Here is a 16,650-nt window from a genome sequence, read left to right as displayed (position 1 = left end):
ACCACGTTTTCAAGAACTCTTTCTTCCCATGTTTTAAAGCTTTCTCTTTTCATTGTCGATTCAAGAACAACTTCGTATTTGGACGGGAAGGACACAGTGCGAAGAGTTTCTTGTCCAGTGACAATGTTCACACGCGTCCTTTCACATGTTAAAACAAGGTTCGTTTTTGTGTTTATTTTTATGACTTTTATCGCAGCATCTTTAACCATGTTTAAAAAAGGCGGAAGGGTCTTGATAATTTCCAGAAGGGCTGTAAGAAAATTGTTTGGCGATGTAATTTAGCGCATGATCAGTCGATTCAAACTTTATTTGTGGTTTGCTGAATACAATCGATTTGAGAGACTTTATTCTTTTTTCGACTCCATTTCTTACATCACTTACTGTTTTCTTTACCGTCTCTGGAACGTACGGATCAATGGACGCAAGCACGTGGTTGAAACCGTTAGTAACCACATTTCCGACAGCCGTTGTTATCCTTGAAAATAATCCAGGTCTCGGTGCAGGAACGGGCCTTGCAACGACGGCACGCGGAGCAGGAATCGGTCTTGGTGTAATGACGTTCGATGAATTGGCAACAGACTCATCAAAAATATGACGCGATGGTTCTGTCACCAGATTTTGCAAGCGAGCTGGTCCAAATGAAATCAAGTCATTAGAAACAGGACGAGGAGCAGGAACCGGTCTTGCAACTGTAGGTTCAGGTCCGAACCTAATGATGGGTTTTGTATTTTTTATAGCTTCAATAAGTTCAGCTTTTCTCATTCTTGAGATACCTTTGATGCCACGGTTTCTAGCGGATTCTCGCAATTCTCTAACGTTCATTTTGTTCATTTTTAATAAAGGGAAATATTTTTCTTAACCTAAATTCAATTTTTAAATTCTTCTAAAAGAATTGAAAAATTTTTTAAGTTGCAGGATAATTTGTATAAATTTCACTTATTTCATCAAATACATGTGCACAACCTAGTTCATCAAATCTAATCGTATACTTCCTTCCCCAGTCATCATATGCAGTAAATTCAGATCCAGCCGCATGAATTTCTACAGATTCATAAAATATATGTGCACAACCCATTTCATCAAATTCAATCACATACTTCCTTTCCATCTTTTAAATATGAATTAATTTATTTAGCTCAAATTCAATTTTTTAAGTCTCTGTCGGATCGCCGTAGTTTGAATTAAGAAGTGACATACCATGTTTTCCAACTCTGATTTTGTCCTTCTATAGCCATATTTCATTTTAAAATATAATGATTGATAAAAGAAATTTTTTTTATCTTTATAGAATTCATGAACAGTTTTATGCAGTTCATAGTATCTTTTAGCTTCGAAACTGATCGCGTCTCGAATGGTGTAAATTTCTTCTTCTGACATATTTATGAGCATTTTACAAATGAATTCTTGGTAATCATATGGAAGTTTTTCAACGTTAAGAAAGAATTCAAGCAAACTTTTCGAATTAGTTGGAGGAGGAACAGCTCTCAAAACAGCAGGTGACTCTTCTGAATATTCAAATATGCACTTGTCACCCAATTCATCAAATACAATGGTTTCATCAATTACATTCGTGGCGTTTTCTATCTTTTAAATATGAATTAATTTATTTAGCTCTCTTTTCAATTTTTCGAAATGAATTGAAAAATTTTTCAAGCAGTAACGGGAGCAAGCACAGGCGATAAATCTAGAAAAGGCTCGTCAAGGATGTGAGGTCTTTGAAAAATCAGAGCAGGAACCTCTTCATCCTCACTCTCATATTCTCAATCATTATCACTATCAAATGCATAATCATAAGTATTGTATTTAGGATCAGGTTCAAGCTCAAATCCCCACTTGTAATCTTCATTGATCTCTGAATTTTCTTCAATCTAATTTATTACGGGCTCTTCTGACTCATCTGTCGAATCATCTTCCGAATCACTCGACTCATATCCAGAATCTTCTTCTTCTGACGAATATTCTTCTTCACCATTATCGTTTCCATAAATATATTGACGAACGTTAGATTCATTAATAAAATACCAACGATCTAATTCTTCATCAAAATTAATATATTGACGAATGTTAGATTCATTAACAAAATACGAACGATCTAATTCTTCATCAAAGTTAGTAATACATCGAATTCCAAGCCCCTCCCATTCTTCATAATTAAAAGCAACAAAATGACGAATGTTAGATTCATCAATAAAATACCAAGCATCTAATTCAGCATCAAAAGTAAAATAACGCCGAGTACCAGATTCATCAATAAAATACCGAAGATCTAAATCTAAATCATATATAAGAGAACGACGATTTCCATTTTCATCATCAAAATAACCAATTCCTGGTACTCCTTCATCATCAAAAATATCATAACGATACTCCATCTTTTTTAAAATATGAATTAATTTATTTAGCTCAAATTCAATTTTCTTTTTTTGGTTGTCCTACAGGTCTTTCTTCCATCACGTCTTTCATCCATTCACTTTTGTCAATCAGATGGTTCTCCACCACCAGCATCAACAAAGACATTTTGCTTTTCGACGTTTGAGTAATTCCGTTATCTCTCAGCAGCTTTTTCAAATCCTTTTTCGTATACCTCATTTTTTAACGCGTAAATATTATTTATCAATAAACAACACTCATCTTTTTACCGTCGGATTTAATCCTGAGCATTTTGTCAGAGATCACGACGGCAAAGACTTGAGTGTCTGCAGGAACGTTTGCATTAAAGGTGGCCTTGATTTGAACGTCGAGCACTGTCGATTTTAACCTCTCCGCCTGCTTGCTTACATCAAAAACAAAAAGCGGGCAAATGTATCTGTAATTTAAGCCGGTCATATTAGGCTGAGCCACAATGTCGTCAATTCCGTAAAGCCTATTGTCAAACTTGCACGCATCTCTGTAAGCCCTTGAGAATTTGTTGTTTTTAAAGTCCAAGTCGTAATCCACAGCAGGGTACCTTTCGCTGTTTAAGGTGACCTACATGTTTTTAATGTCGCAGTGATCAAAGACGGATGGATTTCGGTCTTGACTTCTGTCTCTGTTGGTCTGGAATCCAACCACGACATACCTCGGTCTTTCGCTAGCAGATCTCGCACTCAGTCTCAAACTGAATGTGTTTGCCACGGGAACGGATATGGTGTCGCACTGTCTAGACTTGAACGCTAAGGGAACGTCTACTTTGGACTCGATGATTTTGTAAAGATTGTTGCTCTCCAAAAGAGAGGGAGTGATATGAGGCATTACCAAAGACAATTTAGTCAAATCGACTTTTCCTGCGCCTGTTGCATTGGCTTTAAAAATCGCATCAGTGTCGCTCTTTCTCACAAGGGTAACGGTGTGCTTAAAACCATAAAGAACTTTGTCGTAATCTTCGCAAAAACCAAAAATGTGCTTCAAAGGAATGCAGAACGAAAAGGTTCCTTTATCAACGGGCTGCTTGATGATGTAAGCGTGTCTGTTGATAAATCCAGTGTTATTAGCAAGATCAGCATCTACTGTCGTGTCTCGCTGCCACAGTTGATTCATTCCCTCAGGTATTTGAAACTCTACCGGATATTTAAGATAACCAAGCATAGTGGTGGATTGATCAGGGCTATATATGGTTTCCACCTCTTGATTCGACAAATAATAAGAAATTTGGCTAAACAGATGCATGATGCCGTTGTTTGCAAAAGTAACCACATCTGTGTCTGCATAAGCCGTACCGTCTGCTTTGGTCAGTCTTCCTTCGACCAAAAGGTACGATTTGCATGGAAGAGTAAACAAGTCCTGCTGCTCAATGTTGATTCTTATTTCTCCAGTGTTGTTTAAATTGGTGCTCACGGGTTCATACTCATGAAATTCAAATTTTTCGATTCCTTCATCAACCCATGTTTCTTCTGTAAAATTTAAAATCTCAGAATTTGCCATTATTATATAAAAAAAAAAATTTTTTTGGGGGCTCCGAAGTTCCGAAGTTCCGAAGTTCCGAAGGTCAGATTATTTTCACACCATTACCCATTTTAACAAGGTCTTGGATTCGAATGGCATTTTTACGACTCAAAGAACCGCCTATCATAGAACATTCGTCCACAAAACCTGATGAGGCTGGAGATTTAACCAGCTCTGACATAATGTCTTTGCTTTTCTGAGTCATTGTCGGCTTTGGTGTTCCAGTCTTGACATACACCTTTTCAATCGCTTTCTTGCCTTTATCGATAGCCACGTCTTTAGCAGTAGCAATCGCCGAAGAAGCTAGCTCTTTACTTGCTGATTTTGCAGCTGTGATCGCCTTTCGTCCCAATTCGCTTCTCGCCATTTTCTTAGCCAAAGTCAATGCTGCTCTCGAGGCGCTTGACACGGCCGCTCTTCGTATGAAGTTTTTAAACGTGTCAAATATACCGCTTCCACCAATAAACGTGCTTTTTCACATATCTTTAAATACGGCTTCAAGAAAAGAGGTTGTTGCTATATCGCAAATAGCAACAGCCTCGTTTCTTGAAGCCATGTTTCCAGCATGACAAGAAGCGATACTCAATTGAAGCTTTTCCACCAGCGCATTCGGATCGCTCGGAAGAACGGTTAATCCATGACCTTTTTTTCCTTTAAGAGGGTTTTCAATAGGTATGATGAATTGATTGTATTTCTCAACCTCTGCAGCTTTGGTTTTGTTCATTCTTCCATCTGGCTTTACAGCTCCACTCTCTGATAAAATTTTCGAGTAATTAGCTACATCTTCTTCCGTCACGTCAAAATTCTTCGAAACGTTTGGATTGGTCATGAGCTCCCAAAGACCTCTTGTTCCTTCATACTTTTTACCACCTACTATAATGTCATTTTTATCAAACAAAACACCTATTTTTCCAATCGTATATTGACCATCGTTTCTACTCAATTCAAACTTGATCTTAAAATTTCTCTTTCCTCTGTTGACCTTATTCTGAAGACTCAAATACGTCACCGACATATTGCCCAAAGGGCTCTCCTCAAACGTTGACTCGATCACTGGTTCAGATTTAACCTCAGATTTAATCTCAGACTGAATACTATTAATCATCTTTTTATTGCTCTCGATGATCGGTTTAAACAGTTTGCTCACATCTGTCTGAAAATTAGCACTACTACAATATGCGGATTCTGGCTCATTGATACTTTTCCATACTTAAGGAATTCAAGATGGTGTTGTGTTTTTAAAATGTAAAAATGTTATTAGATTTCCATCTCATTGTTAATATCATGCCGGAACCTGCAAAGAAGTATAAAACTGTATCTTTTTCGTAATTTATTCTAGACCAAAGAGTTTATCATAATCCATAAATGTAAAGCACGGTTTTAGTTTGTAGTGTCCAATGGCTAGGGTATGAATTCCGTCTTGTAAGATGTGTCTTTTGTCGTCGTTAGCGCTGAGAGCGACTTTGTTGATTTCTTCGGTGTAAATGTTATGTTCATGTGATCGTATAACGTTCATGGTTTGTTATTTTTAAAAAAAATTTATTCTTTAAAAATTTCACCACAAGGTATTGATAACTTCTTGAAAGTCAAGACCTTCATTCAATTTTTTCAAGACGTAAAGGCACAAATGGCCGCAATAAGACGTGTTACCAAATTGTACTCTTTCACTGTTATAATAAACTGGACTTTTCAAGTAGTCGACCAGCTCAACAAGAGGAGGCTGAGCATAAGAGTCGAAGCTGTATTTTCTGTCTCCGTATTTATACCAGCATACCCAATGAAACCCATCCGTGCTTGAATCTCCCGTATTCACAATTCCACATTCTTTTTTTCTTGTCTTTTTCGGTAACTCATCCCTGACAAACACGCCTTGAAAGTTTTTTAATTTTAACTGTTTAGCAGACTTTATCAATTGAAAGTTAGTTAAAGCTTCATTAGGTAAAACAATTCCTTCTACGTCAATCCATTGAAAGTTGATCATTTTTTTAATTTCTTAAAAAGTTTATCCGAATTTTTTTAACAAGCGATTTTTCATAGAATAGCGCCTAAAAAGGGTATACTATTAAAGGGTGAGTTAGGTCCGAGTAATAAACCAGCTCCAACAGATTGATAACCTTTTCCAGTTTTAATGAAGAGTCCATCACCGTGAACATTTTTAGTCCATGGGGTGATAAACAATCCTTCTCCACCTAAAGTTTTTATCTTCATTCCATTTCCATTCTTTTTCAAGTAAACGATTCCTCTTCCTGCAATTTTGTCAACCATAGCAGAGCCAGCAGAAGAGCCTACACCTGCTAGCAATCCGGTGGCTAGAGCAGGAACTACTCTTGTGGCAAGAGTGCTACCTAACATACCTAATAAAGGTAGAAGAGCTCCGATGAATCCGCCTTCAATGGTTGAGTTGTATGCAATTTGTCTTTTGCTCAATTTAAGAGTGACTCCTTTACCAGCTTCATACGCTTTTCTAATTTTGTTCAATTGCGAATTAGTGATAGCGAGAACATGTTTACCGTTCAAGTCTTGATGAGAAAGCTTAATGCTAGTATCGGTTTTATCATGCATAGCTTTTTTAATTTTATCAGATTGGCTCTGCGAGATATTAATTTTGATATTTTGATAATTGCTCATTTTTTATGTATTAAAAATTATTTATTTCACTTCTCGAATATGATATCGCATTGTAATATCCTCTCCACGAAAATCAACCAAATCTCCATTCTGATCAATGATGCGAGTAACCATTGTTGAAATTTCAAACAGTTTAACAGGAAGATAAATCAAATGCATTGGTCTCTCGATGATTTTATAGCCTGGACTAACATTTGGATAAAACGAGTAAATGCAATTTAATTGGGTTCCATTAATATAGGATGATCCGATCACGTTGTTAACGATTCTGATGGTGTTAATGCTTGAAATTCTAACGATATGATCCGACTCGTATTCGGAATTGGAATTTAATTTTCTTTTAGTAAACCCTAAAACTGAAGAGATGCTATTCTCCACATTAAATTCAATCAAATAATTCAAGCCAAGTTTAATGGTTGATTTTAAAGTATTAAGATTGATTCCAATTTGAAGGTTGTTTGGAGAGTAATTAATTTTATTTGCAATAATATAACTTCCACGTTGAGCTGTTTTTATTGTGTTTAAAATAGACTTTTGCAAATACTCATTGATGCCTTTAATCTCATAGTTTCCTAATGGAATGATAATGTTCTCCCAATTAGCTCCATTGTTCATGCTGTATTTGAAAGAATTGTTTTTACTGTTTACATTTGGAATGCTGTTGTAAGTCTCAAGACCGAGAAAAGCCATTTAATAACTTTTTCCTTCGTCAAAAACGATTTTATCCAAAAAATCAGTGGTGATAACACTTGATTTTCCATCTACATCGATGATTATACCTGACATTTTTTAAATAAGAATTATTTTTTAAATTGTTTTAGAAAAATAAAAAATCGTCAAATCCGCTTCGGTACTTTCCCTCGTTCTTTTTAGAAGAGAGATCGATGACGGCAAATCCGTGAGGTTCATTCCAGCAATGATTGCAAAAGGCTTTAAATTCTTCTATTTTCATATCGCAGGAAACGTGATCTTGATAAATGTGATTAACGCTTTTTTGGTCTTGTTTAAAGAGGCAAATAAAGTTAGCATTTTCTCTGATGGTATGTCTTGGAATCTCGAAATAATTTTGAGCGAGGTAAAAGCAGTCGACGTTGGAATGTCTTCCTCGGATGTAATATTTTTCACACTTGTTTTGATTGGTCAATTGCAAATCGTCAAAGATCATCAAATTGTTTTTGGTTGAGTCTAAGGATTCAGGTTCAGGTACATCATCAGCCGTTTCAAAGAATTGACACTCCATATCATCATTGTCGGAATATTTTTTTGAAATTTCCTCAATAACATCTTCAGGGTTTAAATTCAATTTTTCCATTTCGTCTTGTACATCATCCGTTAACAAATCAACAATATCCTTTTTAGGAAGTTTATTTTCGAATGATCTTTTGAGTATTTTGTATTCAGGTTGAAAAAGGGATTTGCCAAAGACTTGCAAGCGGCTGTAATCTAGCCAGCCAGGTCTTAAAAGTAAATTGAGTAGTAACGTTGTTTTTCCGCAACCAGACTTTCCAACGATGATTCCACGTATACTTCTAGGTAAAAGCGCGCTGTTGTTTCTTTTGGTTTTCCCAATTTTACATGACAATTTCATCACTTCCATTTTTTATATTTAAAAGGTTTTTATATATGTTAAAAATGTACTGCGTTAAGTGTAGAAGAGAGACTGAAACCATTCACTTGAAAAACGAGATCACAAAAAACAACAGACCTATGTTGAAAGGGACTTGCAACTATTGTGGGATAACAAAATGCAAGTTTGTTTCATCGCATGGATCATCTTCGCATGCGGTCAATGGAGGAGACTTGGTGGAATCGATCAACAATTTTTCAAAAAAAATAAAGCTTCCATGGGCAAAGTTTCCAGGAGAAATGCACGTTCCAGGTATGAACTTTGCAGGACCTGGTACCAATTTAGATAAAAGGCTCACTTCCACGGATATGTATCAAGAGTGGAGCAAACCGGTGGATAGAGTGGACAATGCCGCATATCACCACGATTTAGCTTACAAGTATTTTAACGACAAGCAAAACAGAAATTTAGCAGATCGAATGATGCTTGAAGAAATGGATTCTATACAAAATCCTACTCAAAAAGAAATAAGCGAGCGAAAAATCATCGAACCCATCATCAAAGCCAAAGCTAAATTCGGATTGGGTGTGAGCGATTTGAAATGGACGGATCAGCTTGCAGAGGAGCTTCATAAACCGGTGATTCATCATTTTAAAAGAAGAAGGGTGATTGTGAATGACATTGATGAAATATGGGCTGCTGATTTGGTGGATATGCAATCGTTTTCAAAATTCAACAAGGGTGTAAAATATTTACTCATGGTGATCGACGTGTTTTCAAAGTATGGATGGATCGTTCCGTTAAAAAGCAAAACAGGTCTTGAAGTGGCAGAATCGTTGAAAAAGATTTTTGGTGAAAGAAAATGCGTCAAATTGTGGGTGGATAAAGGAAAAGAGTTTTACAACAAGCACGTGAGAGCGTTGGGTGTGCAATTGTATTCTACTGAAAACGAGGAAAAAAGTTGTGTTGTCGAGCGATGGAACAGAACGATGAAAGAGAGAATGTTTAAATATTTTTCAGCCAACAATACCAATAAATACATTGACGTATTGGATGAGATGGTGAAAAATTACAACAACACAAAGCACTCTTCTATCAAAATGACACCAGTGGAAGCTAGCGATGAAAAGAATAAAGGTAGGGTATGGCGGAATCTGTATGGAAAGGATCAAACATTACCAGCAAAACCGAAATTTTCCATGGGCGATCAAGTGCGGATTGCAAAAAAGAAGTCTCATTTTGAAAAGGGGTATACGCCGAGATGGACTGAGGAGGTTTTTACAGTGTCAAAAGTTCAGTATTCGAATCCGCCTACGTATAAAATCTCTGACGCTAACGGTGAAGAAATTCAAGGCACCTTTTACGAGCAGGAGATGCAAAAGACGCATCAAGACATATTCAGAATTGAAAAAATCATTCGCAAAACAAAGAGCAAGTCGTTAGTCAAATGGTTGGGATATCCAGACTCGTTTAATTCATGGGTAGATAATAATGAATTGTTAAGTTTGCAAAAATGATCTAAAAATTTATTTTTAATATGTAAAATGCATGCTCCTCACAAGTTTTTTAGAAATGTTGTATCAGCAGAAGTCCACAGTTTGGATTTGCAATTAAAAATTTTGGAAGAGAGGGTTAGAGAGTTGGAGGAAAGAAGACCAAACAACATTATTGTGTCTACGAAAACGTTAGATCATCCACCTTATTTCAACGTTAACGAACAATATGAGATTTTTGCTCAGAAAGACATTAAATTTGCTGCTCTCTCACATACAATGATAGCTTTATCCATTGGGCTGAATTTGGAGAAAGGTGTTGCAGTGATAACATTAATGAATAAAATTACTGATCAATTGAATTATAGAAAAAACGAAGTTATTATTTCAGAGTCTGTAGATGATGTTATTATGGACGTGAATAGTAACAGCAATTCAGATGTCATTATTAAAAAAGGAGAAAAACTTTGTAAGATTAGTTACATTGATTTAAAATAGTTTTTTTCGCTTAATAAAAATGGAAATATTGAATGAAAAACTTTATCCAGTTCTTCCATCAGCTCCTATAGATGAAGGAGGACATGTTTATAGGCTTCAGAAAATAAGCGAGATTCAGAAAGAGATAGAGAGTGAAAAAGCAAAGCGAGTTCATCTAAGCAAAAAGTACCATCGCGTGTTTAGAATCATTTCGAATGTGGACAATGTGATGCAAGGATTATGTATAGCACTAGGTGCGACTGGAATAGGGCTTTTGTCAACCATTATTGCTAGTCCTGCAGCGATTGCGTGTGAAGGTGTGGCTATTGGCATGGGTTTTTTATCCATTGTCGGAGGGCAAGTGAATAAAAAGATGGCATTGAAAGCGGAGAAGCATGAAAAGATCAAAGTGTTGGCTGAGTCGAAATTGAATACGATTAGCGAGCACATTTCCAAAGCGTTGATGGATGGAAAAATAAACGATTCAGAGTTTCAATTGATTCTTGATGAGCTCCAAAAATTTAAATCCTTGATGGAGGAAATACGAACCAAAACCAAAAAGGGAATAGATGAAGTTACTAAAGAAAACTTGATCCAAAAAGGACGAGAAGACGCGATTCAAACGTTTAACAATTTGTTTAAAAAAGGATCAACGTAGTCGTAAAACCAATTTATGTTTTTTTCCACGTATTTTAAAAAGGATCAACGTAGTCGTAAAAACCAATTTATGTTTTTTTTCCACGTATTTTAAAAAGGATCAACGTAGTCGTAAAAACCAATTTATGTTTTTTTTCCACGTATTTTAAAAAGATGTTTTTCTTTAAAATACAAGACCTAAATAAAAGGGATGAAATTGTGAAAGAAATTAATGACAGACGAAAGAGAATTTATCAGAACAGCATCAACGACAACATTTCAGATGTTAATTTTCAAGCTGATTTGAGCAAGCTGTTCAAGCCGATCATAGAGAGCAATGAAAAGATGATCAAAAGCCTGTCAGTCGATCAAAAAAAGAAAAGACCTTTCGAAGTGAACAAAGTTGGAGATAAAATGTATATTGGAAAAATGGAGGTTGAAATAGATGGAAATGATATCATTGTCGGTGAAGAAAAGTATAATGGAACAAAAGGTCTTTGGGAACTGATGACTGAATTAACAATACCAAAGAACTATACCAATGAAGATTTGCAAAATTATGAAAAAATTTTAATGGACAGTGATGCTATAAGATCTGATTCGCAACCGCATAAACCGAAATCATCAAGAAGACCAAAGTATCAACAACTTATTGCTCCTATTTGGGAAAAAATGATGCGTATTGAAAAGGGTATAAAAGGTCGTGGTGTTATTATTCTTCCAAGTGATCCTAATGCGTTGGTGGAAAAGCTTGAATTGAGTATAGCTGCTTGGCATGCTGGAAACACGGCTTCAAGAAACGAGGCTGTTGCTATTTGCGATGAGCTGTTGAGACAAGGAGAGATTAATAAAGAGGAATATAAATCGTTAATGAGGGCTATTGATAAAATTATTTTAAAAAATTGTTTTATTTAAAAAAATGCTCATTGTGAACAAAAGAAGATATGTGAAAAAGAACGTTGTTGGTGGAGGTGGTATTGTAGACATGATTAAAAATTTCATAAAAAGAGCAGCTGCGTCAAGTGTGTCAAAAGCAACAGTGAATTTGCTTAAAAATGCTGCAACAAGCAAAATTGGACAAGAAGCGATTACAGCTGCAAAATCTGCTGGGACAGAGTTAGCCCTTTCAGCCATTTCCACTGCTAGAGATGTGGCTATTGACAAAGGTAAAAAGACCATTGAGAAATTAAAGACTGGTTCATCTATTCAAAGTAAGAAAATGTCTAAAAAGAACGCGATTCGAATTCAAGATCTGGTGAAAATAGGACAGGGCATGAAAATAGTATGAAGATAGCATTCTGTTGCAATGTCTTGCAATGAGAGACATTTAAATGAATTAAATAATTTTTTTTATTATATAAAAAATGATAAGTACTGAGCGATTAAGAGTTACTGAGAACCCAGAGTATGATATTGGTATTGAAAAAGTTGATTTTTTTGAGTACCTTCCAACCAATCTCGATTTAAATTCTTCAGGTACGATTACTTTTGAGATAGACTGTCAATCGATTCAAACAGTACCATCAGAGGCTTACATTCTTATTGAAGGAGTGTTGAAAAAGAACGATGGAACCTTTTACGATGCTAAAGACAACATTGCACTGGTGAACAACGCTTTGATGTATTTGTTTAATGATGTGACTTATGACTTGTCGGGAGAGCAAGTGGAAAGAGTGATGTATCCAGGTCCAGCCACCACCATACTTGGATTGATGAAATATCCTTATGGATTTCAGTTTGCTGATGGATTAAAGCAAATGTGGTATATGGATACGTCAAATCTTGTTGGAAATTCAGGATTCAATGTTAGACGAGACCACTTGTTTGCAGACACTACATCCGTTGGAGCTTTTTCGTTTAAAATTCCGTTGAAACACATTTTTGGATTTTGCGAAACCTATGACAAAGTTGTTTATGGGTTTAGACATACCATCACCTTTACAAAGAAAGAATGCGATGATGCGATTTACAGAGCGGAGAGCGTTAGTGCAGGAATGATCAACCTTAAAAAATTCAGACTTTATATGCCTCGCGTTGAATTAGATATTTCGAAAAAGACTGATTTCATGAATTTAATAGCTCAAAAAATTCCCATTCAAGTAGCTTATAAATCAAACAAATGTGAAAGACAGCTTATTCCAGCCGGTCAAACAGAATTTACCTGGTCGCTTGGAAGAGTCACTGACAAAAGCATTCCAAGATTTATCTTGTTCGGACTTCAGACAAACAGAAATTCTAGTCAAACAGTTAATCCATCACTATTCGACCATTGTGATGTTAGCAATTTTTACGTGACTGTTAATGGAATAAAGTATCCAAATTACAATTACGACTTGAATTTTGGAGAAAAGAGAGTGGTCATGGCTTATTCAGATGCGTTCTCTTTTGATGAAAAATATTACGGCACAAATGATCTTGTTTGTCAATCTGGGTTAAGCTTGCTTGAATATATAAAATTATATCCGTTGTTCTTTGTGGATATCAGCAAGCAAAAAGAAAGAGTGGCGTCGGAAACAGCTGAATTAGTGGTAAACCTTAAATTTCGAACTTCAACTATTGCAAATACAGTTATTTTTGCAGTGGTGATCTCTGATAAATTGCTTAAATTTGTTTCAGATGGAACCAACATGACTGCTGTTTATTAAGATGTCTTTTCAGGAAAAATTGAATTGACTTAAAAAAAATCTTGGTATAATAAAATGAGATATACAACATCGTATTTGAAAAATTTGCTGAATGAAAACGGCGTTAGTAAAACAGCAGATGATTTAATAACGTTGATGATGCTTGCGGTTGAAAATAATTTGATCAGTAAAGATGAGATTTTAGAAAGAGCAAAAGAAAAAAAAGTAAAGCCTCCTCCAAAAGAAAAAAAACCTGTTGATCCAAAATGGGAATGGCTTAGTTTAGTTAAGAAAAAGCCCATCACTGTGAGAATAACCAACATTGAAACGGGTGAGGTGACTGAATACAAGTCTCTTTACAAAGCGATGGCAGGGACTGGACGTGGATGGAGATATTTAGAGCGTTGAGATGGAAAGGTGGATAATGGAATCAAGATTGAATTTTTAAATTCTGAAAAGCTTGAAAAACGTAAAAAGCAGCAAAATTGATTTTTTAACTTTTAACATGTTAAAAAATTGACTTAAATAAAATTCTTGGCATAAATAAAAAGATGGAGAGGAAGTATGTGATTGAATTTGATACCATAGGTCGTGCGCATCTGTTTTATGAAGAAAAAGAAATTCATGCGACTGGATGTGAATTTACTGCACATGACGAGTGGGGAAGAAAGTATACGATTAGATTTGATGAAATGGGTCAAGCACATGTATACGACTCAATAAGCGAAATTTTTGCCAATTATCTTGTTTCATAAGTTTTTAATTCTCCCGCGAAAAGAATTAAAAAACGGTAAAAACTTTTCGAAGAAGAAAATATGCTGAAAGTGTGCCAAGATTTAAAAAAATTGAATTGACTTAAAGAAAATCACGGCAGATATAAAATGAGTCTCCATTCTTCAAAAAAATTAATTGCTAAAGAGCGAAGACTTGAATGCATCGAAAAAAATTTTCTTTCCCTTAATAAAATGGGTGATAAAACTGATGCTAAAAAGCAAAAAGCAAAAACTTTCGCCAAAGAGCGAAAAATTGAAAGTGACATAAAGAAAAATCTTTCCGTAATAAAAATGGAAAGTAAAAGTGTGAAAGATCAAAAAGTATCAATGGCATCATTAAGAAGAGATGCTAAAGAAAGAGCTATAAAAGACTATACCAGAATGACTAGGGAAGAGCTTGTTGAAGCAATAAGAACAACAAAACCTGTCATTGGCCAAAAGTCTGTTAATGATCGAAAAGATCGAAATAAAATGACTGTAAAAGAATTAAGAGAGATCGCTAAAGGTCGTGATGATATCAAAGGTATCTATAAAATGAAAAAAGCTGATCTCATTGCAGCTTTAAATATTACCATCATTGGAAGTGGTCCTGCTCCTCAACCTGTAGCTCGTAGACGCACGACTGAGGCGAGACCTTTGCCTGTTAATGAAAGCGTGGTTAGGTTTGTTCGACCAGCTGTAAAAGTTTCTGTAAAACCTACAAAAGTTTCAATAAAGCCGACAAAAGTAAGGTTTGTTCATCCACCTACAAAAGTTTCTGTAAAGCCGACAAAAGTTTCAATAAAGCCGACAAAAGTAAGGTTTGTTGTTAGTCCTGAAAGACCTGTGCCTGCCCCAAGACCTGTGCCTGCTCCAAGACCAAGGTCTGACGACTTGATTTCATTCGAACCTTCTACTCTATCGCAAAATCAGGTAACAAGAGATGAACCCTCTATTCTTAACACACCGGTTATAGATTCAACAAACGTTATTACACCTAGACCGGTTCCAGCACCAAGACCTTTATTTTCAAGTCTGACGGCAGCTACAAAAAGTGTGGCGTCCTATGTTAAAACTAAGTTTAATGATATTAAAGAATGGATAGAACCCTACGTTCCTGAAGTAGTCAAGAATCAGGTAAGCAAATCAGTAGAACAAATCGATAAAAAGATACAGTCTATCAAATCACTTGTATTAAGAACAGAGTATAAACAACCCGTGCCAATTATAGTACAGCCTGTGCCAAAACCATTTACAGTAAAGTTTAAAATGACTGAACATTCAGCGGAGAGTTCTGTGAGACAATTTTCTTACACACCTTCTTCTCGATACCAAGACATTGCATCATTTTTTAATTTGGTAAGAGAGTCTAGCATTCAAACCATGGAAGGGGAAAGAAACACCAGAGTAAGAATTATTTTAACGTGTAAAATGAAATCTGTAAGCATCATGACTGGTGAAGAAGTGACTCGGGAAGCAAGCTTTTCATCAAGATCAGAGATTATTCTAGCAGCTACAAATGTAAGAGAGTTAATGAGCGAAATGGAAGAGAAAGTCTTGGAAAGTAGTGTTAAATACAATGCTTTAGGATCTAATTGCACTATATCTAAGATTTTAAGGATGGATATTAACTTTACTGATTATGAACCTCTTAGCGGTTCCTCCTATATTGAACTGTCTAAAGAGCTGAAAGACAAAAAGGCGATCATCAACATGGAAAACGAGGACGATCAATGCTTTAAATGGTCAGTCGCTCGAGCGTTGAATCTGAAAAATAAAAACAACGAAAGAATCGATGAAGACTTGATTAAAAAATCAGAAGAGCTGAATTGGGATGGAATGGAGTTTCCTGTCAAGATCGCTCAAATTAAAAAGTTTGAGAAAAATAATCCAACTATTAGCATTAACGTCTTTGGGTATGAAAATAAAAAACCTTACCCTTTGCGAGTATCTGAATTTTCTGATCGAAATAACTGTGTTGATTTGTTGTTTATTTCAAACGAAGACACTGACCATTATTGCGTGATTAAAAGTTTGAGTCGGTTATTATCTACACAAACATCAAAAGGTAAAAGAAAACAACATTATTGCAGAAATTGCTTGCAAGGCTATGACCAGGAAGAAAAGCTTCAACATCATCAACCTTATTGTTATGATAACACCTCAGTAAGAATTGAACTTCCTAAAGAAGGGACGACCGTTCAGTTTAAAAACTATCAAAAGGGCATGAAAGTTCCATACGTTGTATATGCAGACTTTGAAAGTTTTATCCAACCCTTCGATGACATTAAGCAACATGGTGAGTCTCATACTAAAAAATACCAAAAGCACGTTCCAAGCTCCTTCTGCTATTACATCAAATGCTTCGACGATAGCCTTTACAAAGGAAAACCAGTCATGTACACAGCTGAAAGCGATGACGATGACGTAGCTCAAAAGTTTATAACCATGCTTGAATCAGATCTTATAAAGATTTTCGACAAGATTGATTTAATAAAAAAGAAAGTCATGACTGATGAGGATGAAAAGAATTTTAAGGTTGCAACTCTATG

General features: G+C 35.6%; 2 protein-coding genes across 14 annotated transcripts in view; both read right to left on the bottom strand.

Annotated features, from left to right (window-relative positions):
* Window positions 1–213, bottom strand: part of LOC145182727 (uncharacterized) — a 6,032-nt gene extending 5,819 nt beyond the window's left edge. For all 13 annotated transcript variants that reach the window (XM_090096442.1, XM_090096443.1, XM_090096441.1 and 10 more), the window contains exon 1: window positions 1–213. This exon is cut by the window's left edge and continues 2,818 nt beyond it. In XM_090096442.1, the coding sequence (XP_089952568.1) occupies window positions 1–209 (209 nt within the window). In that variant the 5' untranslated portion in view covers window positions 210–213.
* Window positions 1–16,650, bottom strand: part of LOC149884966 (uncharacterized) — a 748,071-nt gene that overhangs the window by 50,195 nt on the left and 681,226 nt on the right. The window lies entirely within an intron of this gene.

The sequence above is a fragment of the Hydra viridissima genome, unplaced genomic scaffold (genome assembly GCF_058129835.1).
Source record: "Hydra viridissima isolate aposymbiotic clone 2 unplaced genomic scaffold, HvirCarnegie_v1 scaffold_8, whole genome shotgun sequence".
NCBI lineage: Eukaryota > Metazoa > Cnidaria > Hydrozoa > Anthoathecata > Hydridae > Hydra > Hydra viridissima.
The sequence above is the reverse complement of the archived record's forward strand: the minus strand, read 5'-3'. Positions and strand labels throughout refer to the sequence as shown.